The following is a 17,558-nucleotide window of genomic DNA, read 5'->3' as shown; positions in this document are numbered from 1 at the left end:
GCAAGGATATGACACCAACAACCGGGCTCAACACAGTGTGAGTGTGAGAGCAAGTTTTGTTCTGCACCTGCCTGCCTGAGTGGTCAAGGCCGACATGTTGGGCCCCATCCTTCTCAATTCTGCTCCTTCCTGATACATCTATGGGAGATGGATCAAATAAAAGCATAGCTCTACTAGCTCCCTAGTCCTGGGCTTACTGGTTGACCCGACGTGACACACCTGCTTCCAGAGCTCCAGGCAATCAAAGGGTCAATTAGCTCCCTGAATCTACCCAGGAAGCGATTAGCATTAAGTGCCACGCTGTCAGCCATAGGCATAACATGCATGCCAGGTTCACATTACAGATTTGCTGCAAGGGCTGTACTATGGAGAGGCAGAACAGTTGTGGCTGACAAGAGCTTCCAGATACCTGAGACACTTAGGGATACCATCTCCAGTGACACTGGAGAAGGGTGCTGGTGTCTATGCTACTGTGGTGACTCACAGGGGTTGACTCAGAGGCTTTTGATGAGGAATCATCTCTTCTAGCCTACATCTTAGGGATAGGCCTGAAGCAAAACAAAAGGTCAGATGCAAAAATGAACACTGAGCAGCCAGAAGAGCTCAAGATACAGGTGACACATGAAATGTCAATGTGGCCTCCTTATGGGTACACAGAACACAAGACCAACACTCATCTCCAGAATGGTGAGAGAGAGGGAGGGAAGATGCATGAGGTCTGCTACTCCAACAAAGCAGCCAACACTCTGCTTTGTTTCAGCCCCTAGTCCAGTTTCTAGACCTATGTCTGATGGCTAGAAAGGTATTCAGGTCCCCAAGACTGGTACTACTGCAGCATCACAACGTGCAGATGCTTGAATGCACCCAAAGCACATCTTCCAAGTGACCTACAGCTGTGTGCTGCATCCAGAAAATGGGAATAATTCAACAGAAGTAGTGTATACCTTGTCCTGTGTGAGGTTTATACCTGGTAGTTCAAGGAAGTTCATCTGAAATATGGCCTCAGTAGGTCCTCTGTACTTATAGTTCTGAACAAATGATGTCATTAAATTCAAAGTGAGATGGTCCATTTCCTGTGAATTTGTTTGTTGGCCTTTAGTGAGGAAAGACTTCTAATCAAAATACTCCATATCAGGCTTCAGACCTAGTGAGAATATCAACTTAGTTCTGTTAAGATCCTTTTAAAACAGAAGTTATTAATACAACAGAAAATACTAGATAAAATAATCAGACAGCATTAACTCAATGGAATGAAGAAAATACAAAGACAAAGGAGCAGAGGTATTATGAATAAACTCAAACCCCTGTTGTTTCTTTGAAATGGCCTTATTCAAGTCCCTTGTCTGTATTCTACCTTTCCATGTTTTCAGAGTTCCCAGAGCAAGCTTGTAAGTATACATGTGGAAGAACGAGACTTCTAAAGAAAGCACACTAGGACAATTCTTATCTAGTACCTTGTCCTCCAGAGCTTGCCCACAAACCCCTGATTCATAGAACCAAATGAGCAGGACCACATAGTCACAAGCCATTTGAAGCCCTCTGTCCAGCAGGACACATGGGTCATATGTTATTTTTGTGACTGAAATATCAGAAGAAAGAAAGAAGGAAATGAAAGGTAGCGGAAGAGATTGGAAGGAAGAGATTGGAAACCCTCAAACTTAAAGCTGATGAAATACTTTAGAGCCATGTATTAGTTACTTTTGTGTTGTTACAAAGCCTGCCACATTTTGCAGGTTCACCAAAGTGCCACTCCTTCCCATCCACATATACTTTGTGACAAAACAAAATCAACCCAATAGAGTGTAAGTAGCCCATCCATGTCTAGGGTTCCTGGGACATGGCTTTTTCTTGTCCATATGAAATGTCAAAATCAGTAATAAATGTATCACTATGAAATGTCAAAATCAGTAATAAATGTATGACTCAGGGTGGTACCATATGATCCCATTTGCCTGGATGAGGAAGAAAAAAGGTCGTGGAAGGGAATCTGGGAAACAAGCAAGCACAGGATCAGAAGGAGTGGGGACACAACAGGAATGGCAAGACAGACAAAAAACAAGCTCACCATCACCACATAGATCCCCAGAGCTTCTCCAGCATGTGTAGTCTGTAAGGTCATGTAGCCATGGATAAGTATGGGTACACAACAAATGTAAGAGAAGAAAGACAAGTCCTTCTATAGGAGTCACAGTACCTGAGCACCTACTTCTGAGGAAACACTCACCAGAATTGGAAGGCTATGGGCTCCAGGGATGGGCAATGGGATATTCTTTGTCATGTAGATATATGTACAAGCACTTGGCTAATACTCAGCCAATTGTAGCCCTAAACAAAAGCAAAGTATCCCTGGTGCAGAAGAGTCAAGGTAACTGAAACAGATACTCATCACAGGAATAGTACACAGACTTCAAAAGTGGTCCCTATCATTCCAACCAAACAAGAAAAGTAACTGAGGGGGGAAATGTGCCAAAGGTGTTTCCCAGAGAAAGAAGCTAGACTGACTAAGGAATATCTGAAGGGATGATACAAATCTGGGTCAAGGAAATGACATATTCATGGAACCTAGCACTTAGGACATAAACAAAAATGAACCCTCTCTTGTGGAGGGCACCTTCATCCTGATTTCCGAGTCAAATAAGCAAGGGAAGGGAAACCTTTCTTTGGTGCAAAAGGAGTTGAGACAAAGGAATTATGGTCTAGGACAGTGGCTCTCAACCTGTGGGTTACATAACGATTCATAACAGTTGCAAAATTGTAGTTATGAAGTAGCAATGAAAACAGTTTTATGATTGGGGACACCACAACATGAGGAATTGTATTAAAGGGTCACAGTGTTAGGAAGATTGAGAGCCACTGAGCTCGAAGCACAGAAGATATTATGGAAATGACATTGCTTACTGGGCATTATCTCTATAGCAATCATGCAAGAGCCATACAATGTTAGGTGGGGAAAGATATCAAGGCTTGATGTTCCATGGGATGATTAAGAGTGCTGGGTGAGTGCCCACTGGGGCACTATGAGAGCAGTAGTCAAGAAGGCAGTCCTTAAAGAGAATGTGATCTGACAGGAGTGGTTAGAAAGCAGATCATTCCAGGATTGCTGGTTGTCTTAGGGTTTCTATTGCTGTGAAGAGACACTATGACCATGGCAACTCTTATAAAGAAAACATTTAAGCAGAAGAAGAGGAGAGAGAGGGAACTAGGATTGGAATGTAAAAATGAATTAATTTTAAAAAAGAAAAAAACACTGAATTGTAGTGGCTTACATTTTCAGAGGGTCAGTCCATTATCATCATGATGAAATATGACAGCACACAGGCAGACATGGTGCTGGAGCTGAGAGTCCTTATATCTTGACTCAGAGGCAACAGGAAGTGATCTGAAGCACTGGCCGTGGCTTTGAGGCATATATGAGAGCTCAAAACCCACCCCACAGTGACACACGTCTTCCAAGAAGACCATACCTACTCCAACAAAGCGACACTCCTGATAGTGCTACTCCCTACGAGTTTATGGGGACCAATTACATTCAAACCACCATAGTAGTAAATTTATATTTCAAATGAAAGTCAAGAGAGACGGAGACTCTAGTATCCAGGGGAATTGCTATTGGACACAACCTATAACCCAGGGAGGTGATTCTTCCAAGGCCCAGAGAGTACTGCAGCAGAAAACTGACCTTGTACTTTCATGTCAGAGAATAGATCAGGCTTCTGCTCTTCAATCTGGCACCAGAGGAAGCTGTGTGGTGGTGTGTGTCCCACTCAACATACTCACTACAGCATACTTATTATTTATGACTTATTAAATTTTGCCTGAGGGTGCAGAAAGCAAAGGTAGCCACAGTCATAGAGGTCAGACAGCGGTACCATACACCTTTAACCCCAGCAGCCATAGTACTAGCTAACCATAGAGTTAGTGGTGGTAGCACACACCCTTAATCCCAAGACTCAAAAGAATCAGAGGGATCTCTGTTCATTCACGGCCACACTGAGCTACATGAAATAGATCCAGTCCTAAAGAGAAACAGCTCACACAAAGGTGATCACAGCACTTAAGATCACATGCCTTTAATCTCAGGATTTGAAATGTATAAAAGGGAGAGGCTACAGTAGAGGATTGCAGTTTGAGGCTTGGTGGAGACAGGATTGCAGTCTGAGGTTGTGTGGAGAGTTCAGTCACGCTGAGGACAAGACGGCCCTTTCAGACTGAGGTAGAGGTAAGAGCTAGTGGCTGCTGTTTTGCTTCTCTGATCTTCAGCTTGAAGCTTCAACCCCAATATCTGTCTCTGGGTCTTTTTCGTGTTACACATACTCTCAGGAAATTGTGTGAGTCAGGATAGGGAGCCCTTCTATAGCTCCCCAGTACAAGACAGCTACTTCAAGGATGTGGTTCCTTGGGCAAGTTCCAGTTCTTTGGTACAGCAGGGTACAGGGGGAGGAGCAGTGTACATTCAGGGTGCCCTGGCTCATGATTTGAAATGGCTCCAAGTATGTGGTCAGCTGTCAGGTAGGAAGCTGGCAGTCATCCAAGGAGGAAGAAGCCTGGTGGGAGAAGCCAACACAGAAGGGAAACTGGGCAAGTGGTATTTAAGTTCTAACATGCTACATAGATTCTCTCCCCTTTGCTTTGGAGAACTCAGAAACCCTTTCTTTCTCTGAGATAACAGGTACAGTCTTAGGTGGGTTCCATGAGCCTAATGAAAGAGACATGGGGATCCTTGCAAAATGCTTTCAGAGCTAGGAGACTGAAAGTATCTAAATTCTAGGCATTAGATGGTGAAGCTGTGTCTCGAAGGAATGGGACAACTAAGACAGAAGTGAGATAAACATTGCAGAGTATGGACACTGAGTAGTCCAAAGAAGTTGACCTAGTGAAGTCTCTTGGGTCAGAGACAAGGAAGTGCACAGCATAGCCCTTATGTACACTACAGAATATAGATGAAGAGAGCTGAGATTTACATCTTATATTGAGACTCTCAAACAAGAACACCTAAAAGACTGGTGGGGTTAGAGAGAAGTTGAAGCTGGAGAGGATATATCCAGGACAGTCTCATTCAGACTCTCAGGAAAGAGCCAGGCAACAGACGAAGACTGTCCTCAGGAAGTAGCCCTAGCAACCTGGAAGAGGACCATATTTTCTTACAGGTATAGCAGAAGTAGGGACCCAGAGCTTGTCTGCCAAGCTCACATTTGAAATAAGCCTTAATAAGATCAGGGCCATTGGCAATTTTGGACAGTGAGTGGTTCCTGGAGTAAAAACAGCTTGACTTCAGGAATTCAGCCTTACCTAGTAAGACCCAGCCTAAGGCCACATAGGTCCCAGACAAAAGTTCCTGGCCTTTTTGCAGCATTCACACCCCCTATAGTGCCCCCCACCTAGAGTCCCCTCAGAATATGGGTAGGTCCCTAAGTCACCCTTTCCTTGCCATTTTGCCTTACTTAAGAAGGCCTCATAATCTCTGAATGACTGCTTCCAATTACACCTAGCCACTCCAAGCCTCTTAGACTGTACCTAAAAGGTCCTTGCCCTACCACACTCCTCCCAAAGCCTCACACATCTATCCAGCCACACACGTCACTGCCCCCATTTCTACGTCAGCTCTCCCCGTCTTGCTCTGCTCCTTTTCCTGCAGCCCCACTTCAAATGCCTTACCTCGTAACCCACAGCTCTGCCCTGAGCTTCTTCCTATCCCACCCAGCTCTGCCACTACAGCCTTACCTGGGTCTCACAGAAGCTCCTCCAGCTCTACCACAGCACTCGCAGCCCCCTGCTTGTCCTTCATCTCTGCCCCTAGTTATCGTCAACTCCATCAGCGCTGCTTCTCCGTTAGCATCTCCTCTGTGAGGTTAGAACTCAATGCTCACTTCCCACTTTCTATACCACTGCTCCCAAGGACCCAGCCACAGAGGTCAGCACTCACAGCCCAGTCCTTCATCAGCAGTGCAAACTGTAGTGTGACAGGATCCACAGCTCACAACACTGCCCTGCTTCTCCCAAGGCCTCACCCAACTGGGTCAGCACTCACAACTTTACTAGTTACCCTCACTTCAACCTGCACGGCTCCGCCCCCCACGTCCAATGGCCCTGAATCGCATTGTATCTAATGTCCGTCCAACGCCTCAGGCCGACTTCATATCTTACCATTGACAACCATCCCTGTTACTGTTGAGACACACCCTAGGTCACCACTCCTACTTCAGCATACAGTCTTGCTCTTCTCCTTCCAGTGGCCATAGTATGTCACTATCCAAAGGTCGCCCTCTCTCTCCATAAGTTAATACCTACAGCCTCTTCCTTGTACTCTGGAGACCCTAAATGCCTAGGGCAAGACTTTCACCACCACCCACCACTCCAACCTCAGCATGCAGAGCCATGCCCACCCCTGGACATCAACACACACAATACCACCCACCACTACCAACCCAGAATGCATGCCCCGCTGTCACTCACATCACCACAAACGGCCCCTTCCTTCTCTTTCAGAGTCCTTGGGCCTTTATTACGTCACCATCCAAAGCTCTATTCTTACTTCATATGTCACCAATCACTGATCTTCCCACAAGCTGTACCTCAGCATACACAGCCTCCCCCACCATTCCTAATTCAGCAAACATAGGCATTCCCCCCCTCCTCCTCCTGTAGCCCTCCATCACAAATGCCAGGATCCAAAGATCAGCTCTGTCAACCTATCTCGCCACTCACAGCCCTGGCTGGTTCTTTGACGCCCTTCCCACTTTGCTGAGCATCCACAGTCTGGCCCACCACTGCCATTTCAGCATGCACAACCCTTTCCTTCTCCTTAAGCAGACCCGGGCCAAACTAACTTGGGATCCACAGTTCCACCCTAGTATCGCGGTAGCCTCACTCATGCAGGCAGCACTAACACCCCGCCTAACTCGGATCATTGCCCTGCCCAGACTACAAGCACTGGCAATTCCGATCTTTTGCCAAGTGATTCTTCAGTGTACCAACTCGGATTCCCAACTCCTACCCGGTGCTCACAGCCCCCGCCCGCCCCGCCCGCGCCCGCCCCGCCCCAATCCCAAACCTCATGGCTCACAGCTCTTCCCAAGCCCTTCCTCAACAAGCCTCTGCGCTCACAGTTCCCACCCCGCACCTCCTGCTGCAAGGCACTCTACTCCTACTTCCGTGTGTTTTTGCAGACCCATCCGACTAAATCCCAGATTCCTTTTCTCACTTTTTTCCCTTCCCAGCCACCTGCCAGATTACTTTAAGAAACCGGTAAGTCCCACAAAGTCCCAACATCCAGTGTGGCTTACTGCTGAATTACGTAAGTCCGTGTCTTCCTATCCCTGATGCACGAATGGTGCCTGTAGTTTTAATTGGCTGCGAATGTTTAGACACGTAAATGGATATGGTGTGCGTGCTTACGCAAGACTGTGTGCGTAGGGGCGGGGATTCGTCTCTGCGCTTGTCCCTCTACTTATAGCAATTAGAGTTAAAGACCCAGAACGTTGGCCGGCACTAGCCAAATGGTTTCTTTATAACCAATTTTAGCCACCCACGTCTAGGAGCCATTGGTACTGGAGGCCTCCCTGGAACGCTGGAAGGTGGAGGACTGTGCTGTAAACTGGAGTCGGCTGACTGCTAAGCGGTAAGGCTGAAGAGACCCACAGCAAGAAAAGGACAGTTAACCTCTAAGTCAGAGAGTCTGTGAGCTTTCCCCATCCCAACTGAAGGTACCCCAGGCTCCAGCTTCCGTGCCTGTGCAACTCAGAACGCAGCAGGGCTATCCCAAGGCTGGTCTAGCCCAAGGCTGGTCTTTGCCTGCCCCATCTTGCCAGCATTTCACTGTCTCTCCAAAGTGTGGATGCAGGGGGATGGAGACCATGTATGCTACTCCACAGGCACTGGTCCCTCCTTACTTTTAGGCTATCAACTTACTGAGACCCTAGACTGTGAGGGGTGCCTATCTGTGGCTTTTGGTATTATTCCCTGTGTCATCTACCAATAACATTGAAAGCACTGGGATTCGGTACACCTGGACATTTCCATGCAACCACATCCTGTGCAGCGTTATTTTATTCTGCTGCTAGATCCTGCATGCTTGGCTTAATAATGGGAACCACCTGCAGAATTAACTTTCTACATCAGGTTGTCCTTGTTCCAGCCAGAAAGGGACCGCACATGTGTGTTCTTTGTAAGGCCAGCCCTAATTGTTGATCTCCAAAATTTGCTGAGTAGAAGCTTTTCGTCCAGCCGATAGCCAACATAACTATCTTTTTACTTGACGTTTTCTCCGTATCTACCTTCTGCTTGTGCAGGTGGAGAAGTGGAGACAAGCCAAAGAGGGGAACTTATTCATCCACAGAGCAGACTTGTTTGCAGAACCCTGCAGAAGGGCACTCAGCTGGTTTGGCTGCAGGGTAGTGAATGATGTGGGAAGAGAGCAGATGTCTAGGTTGGGCAGCCAGATTACAAGGGGCCTACTGAAATGGGTAGATGCTGGGCTGGTTGGAACAGGACCTTTTGACAGGTTTCAGCCAAAGAATGAGATGATCTGATGACCTCAGTACCAAGGTCATTCTACGTGCAGTGTGGCAGACAAGTTTCATAGCACAGGGCCTCTGAAAAATAGTGATTGGAAAGGCAGTGCATGGTAGGGGCTTGAAAGGATGGTGGCTGTGGAGGTAATGGAAGATGGTGTTTAAGGAAGCATTCACATGCAAGTACTGCCATATACCAGGTGGTTGGAGGAGGAAAGGGAAAGCGTAAGCACTACTACATCTAGGCAACAAAAATAGGACAGACTATAACCTCACTTACAAAGGGAAAACTGGGGGAATTGGGTTCATAGAAGTTGAATTCCCAAGTCCAACAGCCTGGCTCAGTCACCTGAGTAGCAAGGTGTGTGCCATGTCATAGCAGCCAGAGCAGGCCAGTGAGCATCTTGGAAGCCTAGGATAGGGGCAGCCAGAATGCTGAGGTATGATGTGCTGTGACTACGGAGTTGCCATGGGCCAAGTTGTTCTCCCTGTAAAAGCAGGTTTGAGAGGAGTGCCGGGGCATGGAATACAAAAGGAGCTGATCATATGATAGGGAGGGTCAAAGGAAGTAGAGACTTGTGTACGCACCAGTCCTTGGAGATGTCTGCTGTGAGCACTGGGTAAAGAAGGCAGGGGAGGCCTGGAGGCTTGAGTGGCTCACAAAAGGGACTTTCATTGTGTGGTAAAAGGTGTACAGTCACTGTCCTCAGAAGCAGAACCATCCACTCATGGAATGGAAAAACTGATGCTGAGCAAGAGCAGACTGACAGGACAGAGGTCCTGTATTCTAGGACCTAGAATGAGTGATAGGATGGTCCTGGGTGACACAGAACTGGCATGGTTAGTGTTCTAGTTTCATTCTGTTGCTATGACAAACACCATGAGCAGAAGCAATGTAGGGGAATGTTACACTTTGATTTCTGTTGACTGTGATAAAATAGTGACAAAACGCTTTGTGGGGAGCGGTACTATTTGGTTTGTATTTCCAGGTCACAATTCATCATTGATCATTGAGGGAAGTCAAGGCAGGAACTTAGAAGGAAGAACACTGCTTTCTGGCTCACTCACAGGCTCATGCTTAGCTATCTTGTTTATACAACCGAGGACCACCTGCCTAGGGATTAATATTTAGGCTTTCTTCCACAGGCCAATCTGATGTGGAAAGAAAATGTTAGTTTACAGGTTACAGCCTGTCATTTGGGGGAAATGAGGGCAGGAATTCGAGGGAGAAACTTGAAGCCAAGCCTGTATGTTTGTTATTCAACACAGTATTACTTGTGCCAAGGAGCAGAAACCAAGAAAGAATGCTGTTTGATTGCCTGCCTATATACTCATGCTTCGCTAGCTTTCATTTACAGTCCAGGATCACATTCCTTGGGTGGTATTGCCCACATAGGCTGGATCCTCCTACAATAATTAATATTGCAAACTGCCCCCACAGATGTCCACACTGGCCAATCTTATCTAGGCAATCCCTCAATTGAAACTGCCTTCTGAGGTGAGTCTAGGCTGTGTCAAGTTGACAGTTAAAACTGTTAGTGTTTGCTAGCCTTGACCAGTTGCAATATGACTGGAGAAAGACAAATGGCAGACTGATTTTATCCTAAAAGGGCCATGTCTTATATCTGAAGGAGACCCAAGAGACTACAGTTATGTATTTCAAGAAGGTCCAGGAAGGCCAAAAACAGACTGTTCATGGGTAGACAGCAGAGCCAGGATGGAACCTGTGCTCAGTGCCCCTGTGTTTTCTGCTGTCACTATGTGAAAATGGTCACCCTTGGCTCTGTCCCCAGTTAATGTGTTCTTAGTGCTTCATGTACCTTACTTAGAGCACTATTAAAATGGAAAGTGGGTGGTATGCTAAGACTGAACTGAGGTTCTGACTTCATATCTCTGTCAGCATGACTCCAACAGTTCCTAAGGCAAAGTGCACCTCTCACAAGAGACGCGAAGACTGTAAGGACCTGGATAGGAGGTGTGCAAAGTCAGGTCATTGCCACCCTACATCATCGCTTTCTCACCCAGCATGTTTTTGCCCTCTACTATTCGGTAGTCCTGAGAGTCATACTTACTTGCTGGGTCATTTGGGCTTGCAATTCACTATCCAAAAATACTGGTCACCTAGGAACTAAAACATAGAAGGTGTATTATTGGATTAAAGTCTCTTTATTTCCAAGCACAGCCGGGTGAAACACAGGCCAGAGCTAGGTTAAGAACCCAGCCAGCGCAGCCAGAACAAAGAGAGCGCGCGGTCCCCACGTGCAGCCTTTTAAGAAGCCCCTCTTACGTCATCCCGGCTTTCCTTCACCCCGCCCTTATGGGCGAGTCCCCAGGTCCACCTGGTACCTGCCCCAGGACTATTGGGCGGGGCTAGGGTTACTCCCTACAGTGTATGAGTATTGGTACCCTCGTACTTAGTGTCATCATTCACTTCCTTAGGCTCAGGTCATGGGATGTGACAAGGGGCTTGAGAAGCATGACACCCACAAGACCCAGGAGGAGACACAGATGAGGCTACTTGAGGTCAAAGGGAATTCCAAAAGTAAATCAAGCTTTTAAGGATTGGTATTCAGTAGCTCAGATTGGAGCTGGACAATTCTAGACCTATATGACCTATAATGACAGGACCAGGAAGCAAAGAGTATTGGGGACAATGACATAGACAGGAAGAAAAAGGAGGAAAGCTAAGATTGTTCCTCTGTGCTAATGCCAGCCTAATCAGATGTGAAGCCTGACTAGGTCAAGATGGCCATTCCCTCCTGTGTGTTCCCCTACGGCCCAGTGACCTCTGTCAGCACTGGCCACAATGTTCTCCCAGTACCTTTCTCTAGCTATCTCTGTCCTATTCTGTGAGCTCCCCAAAGACATGGACCATGCATCATCCCAACTCCAGCCATTGGCACCAGGCCTGACTTTGAGCAGGGCACCATTAACCTGTAACAGGAAGCATGTCAAGTTCAGTGGAGTTTCAGGGTACATAGGAAACATCTGGGGAAGGTGAGGCCTAATGGACGTGAGCCTGAAGAGCTAAGCTTTGGTGTACTTCTGTGTTTAGGCTCAAAGACTCTGAGGAAAATGAAGTTTCCCTGCCTCTCCTTCCGGCAGCCCTATGCTGGTTTAATCTTAAATGGAGTCAAGACTCTTGAGACACGTTGGCGTCCCCTCCTCAGTAACCATCAGAAATGTACCATCGCCATCCACATTGCTCACAGGGACTGGGAAGATGACGCCTGGCAAGAAGTGCTGATAGAGAGGTTGGGAATGACCCTGACACAGATTCAGACCTTACTACAGGAAGGAGAGAAATATGGCAGAGGTGTGATAGCAGGTAAGCAATGCTGTACAAAATATGAAGTAGACAATTCAGACAGGATTCAAAACTATTCAAATCAAATCAGGCTCTGCTTTGCTTTTAACTAGAGGGTGTGGGCTAAAGTTTCTAAGCAGCCTCTCAAGAGCTGTTGGAGTAACTAGGCTGCTATACATAGGTCTGGATTCCACAGACTCACGTACTTACCTCTTGACTCTGGGCCTCAGATCCTGTTTGCATTATGATCTGAAAGCCTGTGTGAAGTCAGTACCTGTTTGTAGCATTTAACTTGTGCATGAATATGTGCAAAAGGCATGGCCTGTGACAGTTCAGCATACACACTGAAAAAATCAAGTGTTATCTAGAGTAAGGCTGCCTGCTGGCTTCTAATGCCTGTCACAAGTACCCTGGGTAAAACACCAGTCAGCATCTAATTCAATTATCTGGTTACATAATTAGGAATCTTACTGACTATAGTCTTCCTAGCTGAGGCTGGTACTCTTTCAGTAGACAAACACCAGCCTTAGCAATATGCTAGAACCTGACTGTCACTTAAACAAGGAGTCACTGAGGACAAGTCACTCTCTCCTTTTTCTTAAGGCCTATGACTGCTGCACCCAGGATTCCCTAGTTCAATTGGTCATGTCCCCAATATTCAGTGAGAAAAATCCATGTTTCTTATCATTTTGGTGATATGTTATACCCCATCAGTTGATACTGCCGTCATAAAGATAACCTTGCTGTATAGAAGCGAATACATCTGTATGTTTCTGTCTTTGTGCCAGGACTTATTGACATTGGAGAGACTTTGCAGTGTCCAGAAACCTTAACTGCCGATGAGGTTGTGGAACTGGAAAATCAAGCTGTGCTAACCAACCTGCAGCAGAAATACCTGACTCCAATTTCAAACCCCAGATGGTTACTGGAGCCCATACCTAGAAAAGGTGGGAAGGATATATTCCAGGTAGATATCCCAGAGCATCTGATCCCTTTGCGGGGAGGGATGGAGCAGTGAATGCTCTGGAGAACAATTAAGAAAGCAACTAAGTAATGGCTCTGCCATTAGCCCATCATAGTATGAACCTCTAAATATCAGGGTGACTCTAAGCCACTATTACCATGCAGACCACATCCTACCCTGTGCTATTCCCAGATCCAGACTGCTATGCTCTCAATGAAGGGTATATCAGTGAGTTCATCCCTCCTGCTGTGGCTCTGTCAGCGAAGCCACAAAGTCTCAACAACTTTGGACTTGTGGAAAAGGAAAACTGCCAGGAAATGACTTCTTGCTGAAGTTCACTTTAGTCCTTCTTTTTCTGGATTGCACAAATAAATGTGTTGATTATAAATGTATACTGTCTCGGCTCCATTGGTCCTTTCCCATGTCTTTATTGTAATCAAACCCCATGCAGTATATGAACAGCATCCAGGGAAACATATCACAAGACTGGGACCAGGCAGTGAGTCAACACTAATGCACTAATGAATCTGTGATGAAAAGGAGATCAAATGGAGGAAAGCAACAGTAGCCCATCCTTGCTCTTGTTCTTTGGAGAGGTTCCCCCAGACAACAAAGAATGGGTATTACCTAGCTACTTTTTAAACTAGAAAATCCTAAATATTAATCAGGTAGCATAAAGTTGATGTTTAAGTGTTATATGGTAGTGTTTATCTTGTAGCTAATTTTTAAGCCAATGCCCTGCTTGCTGTGTGAACTATGTATCAGTGACTTTCAGGACATATTAGTAATCCTTTGGCAGACTGATAGACAGAGTATTTGATGGACTCAGAAAAGCCGTGGTAACATTGACTGTGGTTGGGGGCCTGGGAGAACACAGTCCCTGTTTTAAGATACCTAAGTTGTGTGAAGTTACTCTGGCAGGATATAAGCCATACCTGTGTGTCTGCTATAAAAATGCTGCTGCTGTCCATGAAAGGGCAAGGAGGACCCAATGGTGTAGAAGCCAAGGCCCTGAGAACACAGCCCAAGGTTAGAAAGCTTAGCACACAGACTCCGGAATCAAATTTAAGATGTTTATTTACCACCACGAGATCTATTTTTATTTAGTAAGAACAAAACTTGGTTCATTTCGGAAAAACTTTCTGAATTTTCTGTCTTCTGTGGCCTGTGACTTTATGAAGTTGTTTTGTTTTTGAACAACACAGAATATACAAGAGTTTTCTGAGTTTCCTTCATCTCCTCCTCCTCCTCTTTCTTCCTCCTCCTTCTCCTCCTCCTCCTCCTCCTCCTCCTCCTCCTCTTCCTCTTGGTCCTCCCACTCATCATCTTCTCCCTCAGTTTTAGCATGCATTTATTTATTTATTTATTTATTTATTTTGTATTTATCTCCTATGCTGTTCTTTCTCATTTTCCCTGTCACAGAGCCAGAGAAATGGTCTGATGGTCTGACCCAAGGGAGGGCTTTAAAGGACATATGGAGAAAAGGCATGATTAAATCTGAAATGGGAGGGCCAAATCCCCTATTCTAGAGTTGCTTTTTGGTTTAAAGAACACAGGTCACTTTGACAACAGCAGCTGCTTTGTTTTGATTGAGAAGGAGCTCACTAGCACTATTTGCATCCAAGAAAGTGTTTAGAGAAGTTTGGGCTGGTAAAAACTGATGTGTAGAAATATAGTGGAGAGCCAGAGTGAAGACAGAAAATGACTTGAAAGTGAGAAATATTTTAGGACTTCTGTCATTATGAAGTTGTCTGAGTTAGTGCCTGCCTGTCCCTCCCGGCACTTTTGCCCCGCCTACTCTGAGCCAAGGCTGTGGCTCCTCTGTCCCTGAGGTGGCTCTTTTGAGGCTGCTGTGGGCAGGTCTAGGGCATAGGGCTGGGCTGTGGTGTCTTGAGGAAGCGGCCTGGGGCGGCACTCAAAGCTTCTGCCAATACTTTCCACAGCCACCATTGCAACTCTGGTCATCTTTAAAAAACACAGACCCGCAACTTCCTTGCTTTCTTGTAGTTGAGCTCACCTTCAGGAGCCAGTGCAGCCACCGACCAGGAAGGCCTCCAGCTATGTGCTGCTGCTGCTGCTGCTGCTGTGATCTGTGGTTCTGTTGTTTTGTTTGTTTTCTTTTGTCTTTTCTCTATTTGTCTGTAAAATACCCTGCTGTGGTAGGGGCATTTGGCTCAACTAATACAGTAGAAGCCAGTTTTGATTTTCATAAAGGTATCATCAAAGAAAGAACCTTTTGCCTTGTTCTCTGTGACATCATGAAGCAAAAGTAACTGAAGTACTGATGTCACCTTTTGTCTTCAAAATCTTGTATCCCTATTTTTGACTGTTTTTGTCTTTTGTCGTGCCCCTCCCCCCCAAGTGTGTTTTGGAGCAGACTGGCCGTAAATATGGGGGGGGGTGAACTACAATTGAATCAATTTCATAGTGCAAATATATCAACAGGAAATGTATTTGGCCCTCATAGGTCATATATTCTCTTTAAAATTTTTACCAATATGTTCAGATGCCTTGAAATTTACAGGAACTTTGTCAGGGAACCAAGGGCAGATTTTTAGAACAAAAATAAAGAAGTTACTTTTTGATGTTTGTTAATGTTTATTTATTTTTATAATTGTAATTAGACCAATTTTAAATAAGAAACAAGCTTCTTAGTTGTCAATCCCAGTTCCCTCTCCTCCTCCCCTGCCCCCCACCCACCCCCATTTCAAACCCTTTGTGCTCCCCATGGAGGGGGAGACCTTCCATGGGGATCTTCAGAGTCTGTCACATCATTTGGAGCAGGGCCTTGGCCCTCCCCCTGTGTCTAGGCTGAGAGAATATTCCTCTATGTGGAATGGGCTCCTAAAGTCCATTCGTATACTGGGGATAAATATTGATCTACTACCAGAGGCCCCATAGATTGCCCAGACCGCCAAACTGACATGTCCAGAGATCTACAAGTTTGACCCCAACTAACAATCTAAGCAATAGTGGAGAGGCTACCTTAAATACCCTCTTCCAATGAGATTGATGACTGCCTTATATGCCATCCTAGAGCCTTCATCCAGCAGCTGATGGAAGCAGAGGCAGACACCCACATCTAATCACTGAGCTGAACTCTGGAATCCAGGTGCAGAGAGGGAGGAGACATGAGCAAAGGGGTCCAGACCAGGCTGGAGAAACCCACAGAAACAGCTGACCTGAACAAGGGGGAGCTCATGGACCCCTGACTGATAGCTGAGAAACCAACCTAGGACTGTTCCAGACCCCATGAATGAGGATGTCAGTTTGAAAATAAAGAAGTTTTTAAAGTGCTTTAGAGTGTAGAAGCAAACAAAGCATCTAAAGGGGGAAAAGTTCTCTTTAGAATTTAGCTGTCCCATGTTTTACTGCTGATTCCTCACCTCTTTTTTCAAGCAGTCTTCCTGTCATGACTTCTCATATATTGCTGATACATATATATGTGTGTGTGTGTATAAAATATTATATGTATTTCTATGCATATTATATAAGTATTGCTTATATGTATAAGTATACACACACACACACACATACATACATACATACATACATACATACATATATATATATATATATTTTCTCCTGTACTTGGGTATCCTTGTTCAGGTGCCAGTTTGACCTGAACCTGCGGGTCATTGTTCAGTGACTAGGTCATAAGGGGAAGGTGCGAAAAGATGCTAAGGATAAAAAAGATAAAAGACAGAGAAGATAAATGCTGGAGTTAGGAAGTCTTGCATAAGGTATGTCTTATGCCAAACAAACTTATTGAGAAGCATTGTTGGACATGGTGGCACACACCTTTAGTCCCAGCACTTGGGAGGCAAAGGCGGGTGGATCTGTGAGTTCAATGTCAGGCTGGTCTACAGATCGAGTTTCAAAACAGCCAGGGCTGCATAGAGAAACCCTGTCTTGAACCACCCCTTCAAAAAGTATAGCATCTTATATATTTATAGGTGAGAAATGGGGCAAAGTCAATAAAAATAAACTCATCAAGCAATGGCACAAAAGGAGAACACAGGGTATCTCAAGAGCCTAACAGACCAGAGCAAACAGCAATCTTGGGACTGATAACCATAGGCCCATAGGGTGGGAAGAGCTGGCCCCAGGCCTTTACCAGCTCTATCAAGCGGCATATTGCTGCTTATGTCAAGGCCTTGGGGATGAGCCACCAAGGCCCTGGCCCCAGATGATTACTGGCTCCACCAAGCATATTCCTGGTTTAGAGAAGGAGCTATGTTCCTTCCCCCAAACATCAGGGCCTCAGGGAAAGCCTCAGATGGTCAATCCAGCCTTCAACAGGAGAGAACATGTGGGTCATGCCTTACAAACCCACCTCCTACATACAGGGGGGGAGGAGGTAAGTAAAATATAATAAAAAATTTAATTAAATCCTAAGGAGAATTTTTACTTGCTTAGTTCGATGTGACAAAACTAACTCAAACCTATGGCAGTCATCAGGGTAGCCTCTTTGAACTGGTACATGCTGTTTGGCACAAACAGAAAGCACTTTAACCAGCCCTACTTCCAGAGATGACAAACCAGATGACTTTCTAATTTGTTTCCTTTTGGTGTGAAGGTGACAGACACTTCCGATGCATTAGGCTGTGGTTAACCAAAGGGAGCCCTGGGGCCTGGAACATCTAAAGTTGAGCATCCCCTAGGAGTCCCCTGATCATTGAGCTCTTCCTCGCTCCAAGAGGCTCTGAGACTCCTGGTGTCCAAAGTTCAGTCTCTGACATCTTGATGGGGCCTCCAGAAATATTGTGGGGTATTC

General features: G+C 45.7%; 1 protein-coding gene and 1 long non-coding RNA gene across 3 annotated transcripts; one reads left to right on the top strand and one right to left on the bottom strand.

Moving 5' to 3' along the window:
- Window positions 1-4,042: 4,042 nt before the first annotated feature.
- On the bottom strand, window positions 4,043-6,992 carry LOC113831163. Its single transcript, XR_003488501.2, has 2 exons — window positions 5,722-6,992; window positions 4,043-4,544 (listed from the first exon to the last, which is right to left on the bottom strand). It is a non-coding gene; the product is annotated as an uncharacterized LOC113831163 (long non-coding RNA).
- A 415-nt stretch (window positions 6,993-7,407) lies between these two features.
- Window positions 7,408-13,173, top strand: Eola1 (endothelium and lymphocyte associated ASCH domain 1). 2 transcript variants are annotated; one of them, XM_027433412.2, is made up of 4 exons: window positions 7,408-7,618; window positions 11,566-11,838; window positions 12,606-12,764; window positions 12,974-13,173. In XM_027433412.2, exons 2-4 carry the CDS (start codon window positions 11,586-11,588, stop codon window positions 13,111-13,113), a joined length of 552 nt encoding a protein of 183 aa, XP_027289213.1. In that variant the 5' UTR covers window positions 7,408-7,618; window positions 11,566-11,585; the 3' UTR covers window positions 13,114-13,173. The 2 variants fall into 2 exon arrangements, with proteins under 2 accessions (XP_027289213.1, XP_027289214.1); XM_027433413.2 differs by having other exon boundaries at window positions 12,606-13,173.
- The last annotated feature ends 4,385 nt before the right edge of the window (window positions 13,174-17,558 follow it).

The sequence above is a fragment of the Cricetulus griseus genome, chromosome X (genome assembly GCF_003668045.3).
Source record: "Cricetulus griseus strain 17A/GY chromosome X, alternate assembly CriGri-PICRH-1.0, whole genome shotgun sequence".
Classification (NCBI taxonomy): Eukaryota; Metazoa; Chordata; class Mammalia; order Rodentia; family Cricetidae; genus Cricetulus; species Cricetulus griseus.
The sequence above is the reverse complement of the archived record's forward strand: the minus strand, read 5'-3'. Positions and strand labels throughout refer to the sequence as shown.